The following is a 14,227-nucleotide window of genomic DNA, read 5'->3' as shown; positions in this document are numbered from 1 at the left end:
GCAGACTGTCCGTGTGCATGTCACTGTTTAAAACAAGGAAATGCTATAATAATAATAATATTATACACTATTTTGCATGCTCCCGCCTCCCAAAGTGAATTTAATGTACAATGTTTCACATTTCGACTTCAAAAGGTCTAAGGTGGCAGACCTTGTTCTCGTCTATGTCTACTTGCCAAAGTCAAACCTTATCTACCTCCAAACAATTCGAAACCGTTATCCATTCTTTCATTTTCTCAAGGCTGGATTATTGTAACGCCGTAAATTGTGGCAACGGCCAATCCGCACTCAGGCGCCTGCAATTAGTTCAAAACGCTGCTGCCTGCCCGCCTTCTCACCGGTACCAAAACATTTGACCACATCACACCAGTCCTAACCTCTCTCGGTAGCAAAACATTTGACCACATCACACCAGTCCTAACCTCTCTCCACTGGCTCCCCTATCAAACAAAGGTTATTTTATTTACTTTTAAATCCCTTGACCCATTGTGACCCGAGACCGATTCTAAAAAAGAATCTTCAAAATTTCTGTCATTGGTTCTCTACCAATACAAGGACCCTCAGAATTATCTGTATTTGGCCGCAGACCGCCATCTGAAAATATGTTGTTCCAGGGACCTACCAAAGGCAAAGAGTTGATTTAAAAATGTTCGCTCTGAAAGAATATATATATTCAAAGATTTGCACCACATTTTCACGATTTTTCAAGAAATAGCAGATCTACAAGCCCGCAGCATGGCCCTCAGTGCTGCGCTATGAGCTTGTAGATCTGCTATTTTTCAAGTATAACATAATGCTTAAAACACCAAAAGGGGTTCCCGCCGAGAATGGGATAATGGCCTGGCTCCCACATATATGTCCGAACTCATACAGCCCCAGAGCCACGGAACAACCATTAGAGCTGCTCAATCCATCGAGAAGTCCCTTCTTAAAACTCACCTTTTCTCTCTGGCCTTTAATGTTATCTGATTATTTGAATGGTTACGTTTTCTTGTTGTTTATGCCTCTTGTTAATATACATGCTATGTTTCCTTGTTTTCTTTTCTTATTTGATTAGATTTTACCATGTTTACTTTTCTACTGTGATTCTGTGAAGCACTTTGGTCAATTTCGTTTGTGTGAAATGTGCTATATAAATAAAGGTTGATTTGATCATGTCACAAACAGGGCCGTTGGTGCAAGCTTCGTCCTCACTCTAAACGGCAACATCTGATTATAGATTGGTCAAAAAATAGGATAATAAAGATGGTCAACTCAACATTTTAGCCACTGCTAAACAGTAAACACATTTCTGTCTTTTTAAGTTGTGTTAATGTCTGTATCTGCCAGACAGGGCGCAATGGAGTAAAATATACAAATGAAAATATGCTTTGACCAGATGGCTAGTTTTGCATTGGGATGGAAGTGCATTGGATTGCTCAGTAGTCCACATCTGCCACACCCAGACGCGGACAGACTATGTCCCATAGCCTGGAAGGATGACTGTTCTGCAGTCAACTAGTCTGCTGTCCATTGGCAATAGCCCAGGCAGAAATGAGCGACGCCAGAAAGAAATAGCCCATTCTTCATTTTGCTACAATAAAGCGCTAAACAAGGAAACATGTAAATTCAAGAAACCATTTAACGTGCTTGCATTACAGAAAAAGGCCCTTAAAACAAGGCTCCAGACCTCCCAAAACAAACTGGTCAGGCTCCTACTTGGCCTCACCCCCCGAACCCACCTCACCCCTGCCCACTTTGACAGGCTGGAATGGCTTAGGGTCGACAACAGTACAGCATCTTGCAATGGGTCTGGTCCACAAGATTCGATACACCACCAAGATACCCATGTACCTGTCTAAATACTTCCTTAATGTTAACGAAGTCCACACCCACAACACCAGAGGGAGTGCAACAAACCATGTACAACCCAGATTCTGCACTAACAAGGGACTAAATTCTTTTCGCTCCTATGCCACCAAAATGTGGAACGCCCTACCAACAGTCATTAAGACATGCAAATCCCTTGACTCCTTCAAAACCGCTCTCAAAGGGCACCTACGGACGGCTGCAATTCGAAACTGGCCCCCGTAAAATCACTGTATGTTTATTTTCCCTTTTTACCTCCTTTATGATGAATTCCTGTTCCGTTCTTTGGCTATATAGAAGTATCTATTTGTACGTCTCTAAATGTTTTGATGAATTGAACAAGGTGGACCCTCTTGTAATTTAACAAGTGTAATGCTTTATTGGGTCGTCCACTCACAGTTAACAGTCTTTGTATTGAGTTGTGCTTGAAATGTACTGTAATTCGTCAAACTGTTAATACATATTTCAATCAATCAATCAGGAAGTCATTATCAATGAAAGCTATTACCAAAAAACAAAACGAAATATTGTGTCACCTAATTCAAGTCATTGGGCCTCATTCATTAAACGTGTGCACAGCATTGATTTGTGTGCCTTTGTTTAAGTTTGTTACACAGGTGTAACAAAGGATGAATGTCGGTCATTTGTAAATTGAGTCTGTGTGAATCATTTGCATAGTGCAACGCCCGATTCAACTCCCTCAACGGCATGTAGAATGGAGCACTATGTGCAACAAGCAGAGGAAAACCTAATTATATCTCTAGTTCAACTACGATGGTAGTTGAACTAGTTTAATAAAAAACAGATATTCAAGCTGAAAACACTTTGCATTGTTAAGTGTTGTTAGCTTGTAGATCTGGAGTTTTGCAAGTGATTCCCACCTGCGATGGAGCACAAAGCCTACATTTTATACTATATCCAATATGATTGTCACGGTATGCCGTTTGCGTCATGGAACACTTTTCTTTGCCTTTTACCTTGGTGGTGTCCTGGAGAAGAATGGACAGAAGCTGAGGGGGTCCCTGAGTGGGGTCTGTCTCTATCTGGACCCACACTGCCGTAGGGGTCGTAGGTCACAGAGGCCTGGTGGCTTTGGTCATAGTGTTGGTGACCTGTGGTTTGGGCTGTGGGAAAAGAAGAAGAAAATATAATACAAAAGCATGCACTTAACTGGCTTATGGCCAGCCTAATTAACAGTGGATTGTGCCTTCTGCCTGCACTATGCATATGTTTAATTCGTCATTTTAATGCCAATAGAGAAATCTGTGATATACACACTATATCTCATTCTGAAACGGCAATCCTATAGTATTATACCCATTCCTGATGGTGGCGGTAACGTCACCATTATGCCGATTTTGACCAATTAAAGCGAATCTGGCGACGTCTCTTCCGGTTTAACGAACAATAACATCTGGTAGAAGTTTTGGACTGTGCTGCACTGTCATATGTCCGGGATGCTGTAGCGATCATCATTGATTTTAATAACTAAGTCAAATTAAGCTCTAATCAAGCCCAAAATATTGCATTTTATGCAGCGATGCACATAAAGACATAAAGTGCACGTGCGGATTTCAGCCGGTTTTAGGTAGATTACATCGGCCATTAGCCAAACGATTAACGATAAATACGTCAATAGCCATAAGGGGGTTAAGATGCGCTGTATCTGATTCTGAGTCTGTTTGATTCAAACTGTTCCCGAATACGATTGCCTGGTGCCCGCTAGCCATGATTCACATTGGCCTTGATTCTTCCATACCCGAGTACACTTCATTGAACTGTATTCAATGTTTTCACATTGCATCGATCCGTATCAGAGTACACTTCATTGAACTGTATTCAATGTTTTCACATCGCATCAATCCGTATCCGAGTACACTTCAATCAGTCCCAAGACTACCTCAGTCCCGGGAATGGTTGGGTGATCCGCTCGGGGGAACAGTACGGTATGCACTACGCAGCATTCACACTACCACAACATCTGCCAAGTGGTCCATTGTGAATCTGCCCTAAGTGCACCTACTCTGCTGGTTCAGGATCAAATCCCACTAAACCCTTCTCTCCTGTGCCTCTCAGCTTTGATATAGAAGGAAAACAGTAAAGTAGGGAGCACAACACAGTCTCGTCTATGGGGAACAAGTTTTAGCAGATTTCATCTTTCACAATCGCTGGTGAATTACAGACACGTTTTTTAAGGCACATTGTACATCCTTGTATACTCGTCATTTGTGGTGTCGGTATAAACAAGAGTCCATGAGAAAACTCAAGGTGGCGTATAATGATAGTATGAGGCTGCTGCTAGGAGCTCCAAGAAACTCCAGTGCTAGCCATATGTTTGTAAGTGTCAGAGCTCCAACTTGCCCTGAAGTGTTAAGAAACATGATGTATAGATGTATATGCAGAGCAATTGAGTCAAACAATGACATCATTACTGCTGTGACTAACCCTGTATACAGTTCGTATAGATTCTCTTCCAGATTGTGGAAGCACTGGCAGACCTGTCTGCATGTTAAGACACTGAAAACCTGTTTATTTATTTTTCTACTGCATGTGATTTATACTGGGTTTTTTTTATTCCTCTGTAATATGGATCTCCCTGGGTCTGAAAAAAATCATTGATTAACTAGCTGTAAAAAATGAATTTGCAATTTTTGAATTTGCATACAATAAATATAGCAGAAACAGTCGACAAATGTACATTAACAATCATAGCAAATAAGTGGTAATAGGGAGAGTTGTAAATTGTGGTACCATTGTAAACTTGGCTTAGGGAACCAAAGTTTCCGAATACAAATTCCACAATGTGCTGAGCTTCCCTCCCTCCAGACATTATATGAGAAGATGTGCATGGTCGAAGCTCAACGTATCATTAAGGACAATCACCACCCAGGCCCATCCATAATCTATGACAGTGGATCCCAAAGTGGGGTCCAGGGACCCCTCAAGGACAAGGACAAACAACATGGCTCCTTTGAGAACCATCAGGGTCAAAACCCGCTCCGAGCCATGGATGAATTTGGACATACTGACTGCAATGAAAGCCAGAGACAAAAACCCAACTGGGCATCCTAAAAACACAACGAAACAAGCTAAGAAACAGTGTAACTGCCATGTCCAAATCCGCTAAAAGAAACTTTATCAATGATAAAGCCGAGGAAAACAAAAACAATCCTCGGGAGCTCTGGAAGCTACTAAACATCCAACTAGGCTGTGTTCAGAAACATTTCATAACGTCAAGTCAACTGTTACGTAGCAACGTTGTTGCTGATGTGTAATCAGCCAGCCCCACTCTGTCCATGCTTCTCACTGTTGAAAAAAACGGTATGCTGTTATACGGTATTGAGTAAAAACTAAAAACCTACGGTAAAAGGTAAACGATTCAGTAGTACAAAAGAAATGACGGCTGTGTGGGGTGAGTTTAGTGAATGATAAGGAGACGTTGCAGGACAACAGCAGAAGCTGTGCAGTGCGCATTGATACAACATCAAACTGGTGTTTTTCCTCAACCCGCAGCACAGACCAATCAGAAGACATGGTTCCATTTCAACCTTCATATGTCCCGCCTACCTATGGAGAATAGGAGACTGTCCAGACTGGGTAGCACAGTGACATTTTCAGATCAGCGGAATGCAGCGAATCAGGCTGGAACCCAGGCTAGCATCTTGGTGGTTCAGCAGTAGGCACAGGTCTAGCGATGAATACCAAAACCTCTGGCCCTAAAACAGAGTCGCCCCAGGTGCATAATATCCAGCAACCTCGGAACGGTCTCTCTGCTATACCTAAACGGAACCTCAGTAGACTAGACTATGCCTAAACGTGCCTTATTCCTAACCTTAACCGGAGTAAAACGGTGCTAAAACCTAACCCTATTCCTGAACTTAGTAAAACTACGCCTTGCATGAAAATATTTCGATTTTCGAATACATGCATGTTTTGGGGTGAGCGTTGAGGTTTCCCCAATCATGACATCATATGATCAAAACCAGTGTCCCCCACATCATCTTATTTTTTTACTATTTTTTACTATATATAAAAAAGAAGCCACAATACTTTACCTGTGCTGCCCTGGCCATTCACTGCCATTGTTGACTGACCGGGAGGAGGGGCCGCACTGTAGCCTTGCTGCACTGCTGTCGTAGAAGGGGTCGGGGGGTGTGAGGCACTGCTCCCCGGGGGCTGCTGATGGAGGGGGGTGTTGATTAGGTTGGCCACGGTGCCGCCAGCAGGGGTCTGGGAAGACCGCAGCGTCCCATACTGGCTGCTACCAGGAGCTGACGGGTAGGAAACAATAGGATAGACAGGAGCGCCGGGACAGCTGGGTGGTGCTGGCACCAAACTGGGCTGCTGCTGTGTGTGGGGAGCCTGGAACGGCTGCTGTCCATAGTAAGCTCCTGGAGTGCCATAGGGGTCCGGCTGATGCTGCTGCTGGAATGACTGGGGGTTAGGTTGAGCGTTTTGTGGAGGCGGAGGGGAAGAAATGGGGTTGGTGGTGGCTGGGATGGTACCATAGGGATGGGTGGGTGGGGGGGCAAAGCTTGGGGGTGCCACTGCCCCAGAGGGCGCCGAGGGTGCTATATTGGGGGCAACTTGGTGCTGAGGGAGGTGATGCTGTTGTTGCTGGTTGTTGTGGTAGTAGTTAGCACTGTAGGCATTGTTCGTGGAAGGTGCCTTGTTAGGGGCAGGGGTACAGTGTGCAGGAATGGTGGGTTGACCTTGCTGTTGAGGCGGTGCTCCATAGTAGCTTGCAGGTGGATACATGGACTTCTGTCCTGGTCCTGGAGATCAAGGAAACACGGATGGTCACAATGTCTAATAGCCTATCTTTACTGTTACACCTTTCCCCAAACTCTTGACAATTCAATGTAATGCTGTGGTTAATTTCCAAAATAACTCCATCACCAACAAACTTTGCAGACAAAATACATAGGTTAATATTAAACACAGCTGCTATATAACACAGTTGTAAATGTAACTTGAAATCGCATTATTTAGTCTCCCAGCTGCATCCATCCTACTACTACAGTACACTACATTGACACACATTATAGTAGTATTGACAGACTGGCGAGACACACTGATATACGGGACAGAACGGATGACGTACAATCTGTCAAATACTTATGTTGCTTTATAATCACCTTATTTTATGCTAAATGAGTAGCACAATGCCAACGAGAAGGCATTGAAGCATACAGCTAACACTAGCAGAAAGCTAACTAGCCGGGTGGACCAGCTAACGCAGCTTTACTGTCATTGACAAGTTTAAAGCTGTTATTTCTTGTACTATGGTGCACAGGTGACCTGAAAAGAACAAAAACAGACACTCTAAATAATAAAAACACCTGACGTGCTTGCATGCTACGGGGTTAGCCGTGTGGCTAATCCCAGTCACCATGGCCTGGATGGATGGTGGATGGATTACCGTTCTGATAAGGGGGCGCATATTCTCCTCCGTTGGCCGTTGAGTTTGGGCTGTAACGGACGGAGGCGTTCAGGTTGGTAAAACCCGGCGGCGCAGACATGATGTCGCCGATCCGCCTGCCTTATTATCCTCCTTTATAGCCACAGATGCACTTTGGTGGTGGTGGTGTGAAGACACATCAGAAGCGTTGTGTTGTTGCCATCAACGATGCATCGCCGGCTGACGGCTGTGTATTTATTTAAGTATAAACCCCCCCGGCCCCCGCAGCGCTCTACACAGCCTGGGAGGCGAGCCTTCGCCTGGCTGCTCACAGTCGCCTCGGATGTTGAGGATGTTCCCTTCCCAGTCACATCCAGGCAGTCAGCGGAGCGGCGTTGCACTGCGGTCCGCCAGCCCAGCTCCAAGCTAGACCCCCTCGCGTGGTTTTGGTGTGCTCGTGCGGGAGAGGTATTACGGTAATTGTAGCTCTATTCCATAGCCCTAATGCTCTTTGCTGCCGTTGAAGGCATTAGAGCTATGGATGATGGAGCAGAGCTACAGTAATTGCATTGGCTGCTTTTGGATTCAATTCAATGAATTATTATGCTTCATTTGCATGAGAAAACGTTTACATTGCCAAAGCAAAAAATAAATGTAACAATACAGTCAAAACAAAATGTATGTACAGTACAATTGAAAGTCAGAATCTCCAATAAATACATTTCTATGTATTGGATCATTGCATGATGATGATGATTAAGTAAGTCAGTAATGTATGTACAGTACAGTTTTACAAACATTCTATCCCAAAACTATAATTAAATCACCCAAAAATGGTAAAGTGAAGTCATAAACAACCGTATTATATATTTGGGAAAATACCTAAAGAACAAAATAAGTTATTTTACTAATGACCTCCCAAGACCGTGCTGGTCTTCAATAGATTATAGCTCAAACCTATAGACAGTTAAAAAAGGTCAAATATTTGACCATTATGTGACCTTTGACCTCACCCCTAAAATGTAGGTAATTTATAGGGACCAGTGCCCAAGCTGCTCACCTTTCCTATATCCTATATGGTATCCGGAGAACTCCCGGTTTTCCGACATCTCAACAAGCCGTTTTCTCAAAACGTTGCTAACAAAAAGACAAACCAGCTAAAATCCATACCCTTGGACACGTGGTTCCCCAACCTTTTAGGCTCGAGGTCCAAAATATACATCTGGTGTCTTCCTGGGACCCAAATTTACAAAAATACATTATGAATTAACCACTTAGGCTCTAATTCAAACATAGGGAAAATAGCTGATGTACAAGCTCACAACACATGGCATCACAAGTCTGTATGTACAGAGATAAGTCCCCCCTGTTTGTTTGTTTACTTTTGTGTTTTTATGTTTTATGTGTTCCGCCCTATATACCCCCCTGTGAGTGTCTTGAATAAAGTTTGAATTGAATAATGGTGTTGAGTACTTTGTCCACCACTGGACAATATACACAAGCTTTAAAAACCACCAGATGTGCACGGTGCCATCAGCCACAAGTTCTGCACAGGCCTACACAGGGAGCATGATCACCACAAAGCTCATCATTATAGTTTTGAAGAGGCAGCAGATGCATTCAGAAGAAGCATGAATTCAGCAAGAAAAGCAGACAGATCTGCTTTTTATTTCAACTGAAGCGTGTGGAAACTGAGTGAGGATCTACAACTTCACAACGCGTCGTGGCTTATGTTGAGCTTGTAGATAGGCTATTTTCAAAATAGCCAGCCCAGTGTACAACATTTTTAGGGATTTTTTAGCAGACACTAATCCAGAGCGATTTACAGTAATCAAGGTAAACACAAGGTAATACAAATACAGACTGCTGTTTTCCAGATGTCAGAATAGACATTCATAATATTGCATCTCTTTCAATATATAAACAGAAATAATGTAATCCCTGTCCCATATACTCTTGTTCTCATTGTGATTAATTCATTTATTACAAAGAGCACACACATCTGACTGATGATGACTGATGGACCCTATTCTGTAATGATGTATTCTCTTTGCCAATTGGGGTTTTTAAATACATTCAGCTGGTTTTGATTACGCTGAAGATCTCTTTCAGAAGAAAAGTGTTCATTGACTATTGATCTGTGACTGCTCGTATTGTTTATTTATAGTTTCATGATCTTGAGCTGTGCAGTGTGCACGCCTCTACTGTATTTTTCACCAGTTGGTATGTAAAGAAGAATCATTGCGGTCATCGGCAAACCTCTTCTGCTTTATTGGAAGCCGGAGGGGGGCTGAAAACGTTCTACAAATATGTTCTCAGAGATGACATTGCAACACGTCACACCTCCTGGGGAACCCGGAGTCGCCCATCTGTGCACTCACACTCCTCTTTCTGCTGTGGAGTGGAGGAAGACTCGTCACTTTGTGCCCGTCCCCGTTTGGTTTGACAGGCGAGGCAACAGGCGGTACGCCCTTCCAGACGGCAGGCGGGACATGAGAGCACCAGCTGACAGCAGAACTGTGTGGTACACAGCTGGTACTGGTCCCAGGGTGAGCTGCAGTACCTGCACTCTAAAACGTGGGACAGAGAAGAATGACGCCAGACCGCTTATCAAAAAGTGTTGCATGCAACATCACCTGACATTCTTTTTGCCAAAGCGTAAATTAGTACACTAATAAAAATGTTAAAATTACAAGCAAAAAGCAATGACATAAAGTCTAAATTTGCTGTCATTGGTATTGGTTGATGATCAATATGGCAGTGTGGATGTAATATAATATGCTAAAAGACTATTCTGTGATTCCTATGGCAGTGTTGAACTATTTAGCATATTTAATTTATTTATTACATGTTCTTTTGGTTTTTTATAAGTAATATACAACATCATATTATTATTCATCACAGACCTGAGATGACATCACTGTTGGAAGAGATAGAGTAGCGCTCATCAAACACAAACAGTTTCCCGCGGTAGAAGCCCTCTGGGAAATGCTCTAGGTACTTGTGTATCCCACCCTTCAGCTGGTACACCTCCTTACACACATCCTGAAGACAAATGCAGTTTATCTACTTAGCCAGCAACTTTCACACTTCAATGTATGATGGTGGTGGATGGCAGAAATTGCCTTTTTTTGTCATCCTTGTGTGTAGTGGTGGTAAAAATAATCTAGTTAGGCTGATAATCTGGTCATTTGGAATTTAACTACTAGCAAATGTAAACTCAATATGAAATCAAGACAGGAACACTCACTTTGGAGCGGAGGTAAGCTGAGGCACGCTCACAGCGGATTCCCCCAGTGCAGTACATGAGAACCTTCTTTTCTTTGAACAGCTCGAGATTCTGGTCCACATAGTCTGGAAAGTAGCTGAACTTCCGAATGTTGGGGGCCAGACAATGACTGAATTGTCCCTGGGGGGGGGGGGGGGGGGGGTTAAAGCATATATTTCAAATAAGTAATTCCCCACTGTCTGGTTTATTAATCTGTGCTCATAATCAATTTAATGCGTTTGAATCCATCTTAAGAACCGTGTCAAACATCACAACCCTTTCTACCCTCTCCCTTTCTGTCACTCTTCAGTACTATCCATAGAAATTATCTAAATTAGCATGAGTAGTCATCACAGTACCCAAGAGATCTTGTGTAGAGTTATGGAAAGGTTTGAGATAACACTTTTCCCTTCACAATACTACAAAATGCACATGCCAGTGTTTCCCCTATATGCATTATTGTGTGTGTGTGTGTGTGTGTGTGTGTGTGTGTGTGTGTGTGTGTGTGGGGGGGGGGGGGACCACAAAATTATGACCAGCCCCCACAGTATGAATTTTAGTAGGTGGCCGCAAATAGGCCAAAAAAGGCAAATAACCACAAAAGACTGCAAAAAACACAAACCAAATGTCCCCTGCGCATGTGCACGGGCCGACGCATGCACGCATGCATGCGTCGGTGAAAGCTCCCCCCCACACCATCAGCTTCTGGCTATATAGGGGAAACACTGCATGCACATACAAATATGCAATGACACAGTGAACATTTTGCTACATTTCTTGATTCTTGATTTATACACAGATATTAAATTTATATTTCTTTACAGATATGACATTTTACATACAATTTTACTCTCGTAAAAGTTTCTGCAGTCCAATAGGATGGTATCGTTACATAAATCCCCATTAGATAAAAGTGCCTCCACTTCTTTGTGAAATTCTTCAGGTTGCAAGTGAATTCCTGAAAGAAACAAAATTGAAACCTGTAATTTGTCCTTTATTCAGTATTAAGATGATTAGTTGAAACAATAAGATTTGTTCATTTTATTTTAATGCATTTTGACAATGTACAAAGGCCTATACAAAAATTGTAATACTTTTATCTGTTACAATAATAATAACAATTATTATATTGAGTACCTGCCAACTTATAGGATATGATATCAGGGCTGACTCCCATGGGGACTATCTCCTTGTAGACACCAACCCTCAGATCAGAGAAACACTGTCCACCACCATCACTCATCTAGACAATCACATGAAAAATATATCTCTGCTGTCAGGCAGAAACCAGTCCAAACCATGTCCAAAATATATATATATTTTTTTAAATCACACCCGTGTGAAGTGAGTGGTGCAACTCTGTGTGGGGGTCCCCGGGGGATCCCCGGAAGTTCCAGACCCACAGTAACGCACCCAGGGTGTCGTCCCGGTTCCGGTGAGCCGCCCCGCGTCCGAAGTGGTTGAGAATGACAGAGTTACCGTGTGGGGGTGCCCAGGGGGTCCCTCTACTGTACTGTACTGTACTGTCACTTTACTGTACTGTCACACCTAAAATCATCATATACAGTTAATATGTGTGTGTGTGTGTGTGTGTGTGTGTGTGTGTTAGGCTGCACAACTGTGACACTTGGTGGTGAAAACGTACCAAACGCTATTTTTGTGCTCAGACACATCCAGGGACCCAGGGATGGACCCAAAGACACATCCAGGGACCCGGGGATGGACCCAGAGACACACCCTGGGACCGACCCAAAGACACATCTAGGGACCCAGGGATGGACCCAAAGACACAGCCACATATATAGCTGTCTATAGGAGTGGTTGCAGCACTCATTAAACGAAAACATTTCAATCTTGATAGATCTTCGTTCATACTGAGTCTGACCTGACGAATGTTGTCGTTCAATTAAGTAATTCTTTACCAAAATAATGGTGTGCGGGCCCTACCTCCTTCCATATGAATAAAGGTGTATCATGGGGAAAGCCATGTACCATGTATTATACAACAGATATTTGTACAGTACAACTCATTCTAACCTTAAAATCTTCTTCCTCCATTATGTTGAAGAGTGGATGTGAACGCATTGCCTTGATGTACATGTCAGCAGCAACTTCAGTGCCCCCAACAGTTCCATTGATTCCTTCAGTGGCTACCCTCACCTGAGAGAATTAACCATATGCATTAGCCACATGAATCCTAGCGTCATTATACTGAGAATGGCAAATGGAAAGGTGAAGATTCTGCAAAAAATTTCAAACAGGTGGGGGGAATAGAGACGCATTACTAACCCTATCCCTAACGTAGTCGGAGTAATGGGATATCAGAGTTATTTATTGGCTGCAGTCCCCGGCCAGCGGCCATACAAGCTTGCCTATCTTTGGCAAAATGTGTATTTGGTATACTGGGATAAAAAGAGGGGACCGACCAAGCAAGTATAGACCTCCGGGGGACCACGGATAACCAATTAATTAATCAATAACATTAATGGCTAATAATGATTACAGATACTTTAGAAAAAGTCAGTTCCAAGGAAAGAAAATGTACTTACCTTGCCAGTTAAATGGAGCTTTTCACATAAATCTTTCTGCCAAGCTGAGATGACATGCGGGTCTTCGACCTGACAGTAGCAATAATACAGAAGTACCTTGCCTGGACCCCTTTTGATGAAAAAAATAAAATAAAGTGTGCTATATGCAATAGAGACAGGGCCGAACCAAAGTGAAAAATAAAGACAAATACTTTTGAAGCTGATCCTCTGTGATGCAACTGGTGTCTGGTATCCACTGTGCAATGTTCACCGGCTCTGCCTGTGGCACACTTGGTTGTTGATGCTTGACAGCTTCTTCTTCAAGTTGGCTCAACAAACGTTTAAACGTGGACTCTGTGAGTTGATGAATTTCAGATGCATGACTCTTGGCCACATGCTTGTGAATGGAAGAGGATTCTCTGAACGTCTGACCACAGCAGCACCAAGCTAGCATGGGATTTCCTTCCTTGCAGCATCCATCCGTCTTGGATGCCACATATGTTGCGAAAGCCTTAAAATAATTGATATTTAGGAAACATATAAACTAAAAAATAATCATTGATTAGTTGTTCTCAACTACCAGCAGTAGTCTGGGGAACCATTACACTACTGATTTTCAAACCAAAGTTTCAATATTCAGTTCAATATTCGGCCATTCTCCTGCCCTATTATATAGCAATCCGCAAATTTAAAGTTATGGTTTCCATAAATAGCATGGTGCCTGCCTGCCCATGGACCTGTGTCCAACTGTCCATCTGTAGGACATGTTGTTGTTGTTACTCAGTACTCACCCTCCTCCTGCAGAATGCATGGTACTTTTTCAGTGTGGCAGAAAGGGGAGGTTTTTCTCTTTTGGACCCATGGGTTGTGATGAATGAGTCCAGATCAAAGCCTGTGAATTCTGCAGAAAGCTTGTTCTCAATATCCATGGTTGGCAATAAATAAATACACGTTGTTTCAAGAACCCTTTCACGACGAACTACTTCTTTCTGGCAACCAGAAACACAATATTTTGAAGAATAACGAACGATAATAGTTAATAAGTTGCTGTCATTCGGATTTGCATCACATTTTACTACACTATACTAACAAAGGTAACCACACTACCACAGCACAGCAGGCGTGTGTGTGTGTGACAAAAACAAATATGATGATGGACGACGTCGGAAGACAAAGCCTGAT

At 42.9% G+C, this 14,227-nt stretch overlaps 3 protein-coding genes across 6 annotated transcripts in view; all 3 read right to left on the bottom strand.

The window, feature by feature from the left end:
- sec24b (SEC24 homolog B, COPII coat complex component) overlaps positions 1-7,672 on the bottom strand; it is a 44,155-nt gene extending 36,483 nt beyond the window's left edge. For all 3 annotated transcript variants that reach the window (XM_080774025.1, XM_080774026.1, XM_080774027.1), the window contains exons 1-3: positions 7,271-7,672; positions 5,904-6,623; positions 2,826-2,972 (exon numbers count right to left, since the gene is read on the bottom strand). In XM_080774025.1, coding sequence (XP_080630151.1) covers positions 2,826-2,972; positions 5,904-6,623; positions 7,271-7,370 — 967 coding nt within the window. In that variant the 5' untranslated portion in view covers positions 7,371-7,672. The remainder of the gene's footprint in view (positions 1-2,825; positions 2,973-5,903; positions 6,624-7,270) is intronic.
- slc49a3 (solute carrier family 49 member 3) overlaps positions 5,497-14,227 on the bottom strand; it is a 40,489-nt gene continuing 31,758 nt past the window's right edge. The window contains exon 11 of the transcript XR_013964737.1: positions 5,497-5,509. The gene's annotated coding sequence lies outside the window, so the exon portion shown is untranslated. The remainder of the gene's footprint in view (positions 5,510-14,227) is intronic.
- On the bottom strand, positions 8,285-14,134 carry tstd2 (thiosulfate sulfurtransferase like domain containing 2). Of its 2 annotated transcripts, none has more exons than XM_080774105.1 (9): positions 13,837-14,134; positions 13,258-13,556; positions 13,067-13,175; positions 12,555-12,677; positions 11,655-11,760; positions 11,360-11,475; positions 10,500-10,658; positions 10,156-10,294; positions 8,285-9,819 (listed from the first exon to the last, which is right to left on the bottom strand). In XM_080774105.1, exons 1-9 carry the CDS (start codon positions 13,972-13,974, stop codon positions 9,587-9,589), a joined length of 1,422 nt encoding a protein of 473 aa, XP_080630231.1. In that variant the 5' UTR covers positions 13,975-14,134; the 3' UTR covers positions 8,285-9,586. The 2 variants fall into 2 exon arrangements, with proteins under 2 accessions (XP_080630231.1, XP_080630232.1); XM_080774106.1 differs by having other exon boundaries at positions 11,655-11,739.

This window comes from Protomyctophum bolini (assembly GCF_963924005.1).
Source record: "Protomyctophum bolini genome assembly, chromosome: 10".
Taxonomy (NCBI): Eukaryota; Metazoa; Chordata; class Actinopteri; order Myctophiformes; family Myctophidae; genus Protomyctophum; species Protomyctophum bolini.
This window is presented reverse-complemented; position numbering and strand designations above follow the sequence as displayed.

What these genes read in the sequence shown, in the direction of transcription:
- tstd2 (XM_080774105.1), bottom strand. Translation starts at nt 13,974, where the DNA reads ATGGATATTGAGAACAAGCTTTCTGCAGAATTCACAGGCTTTGATCTG. An exon ending in AGCTCCATTTAACTGGCAAG is followed by an intron (nt 12,678 to 13,066) that starts GTAAGTACATTT and finishes TAATTCTCTCAG; the next exon opens with GTGAGGGTAGCCACTGAAGG. An exon ending in ACTTTTACGAGAGTAAAATT is followed by an intron (nt 10,659 to 11,359) that starts GTATGTAAAATG and finishes CCCCCCCCCCAG; the next exon opens with GGACAATTCAGTCATTGTCT.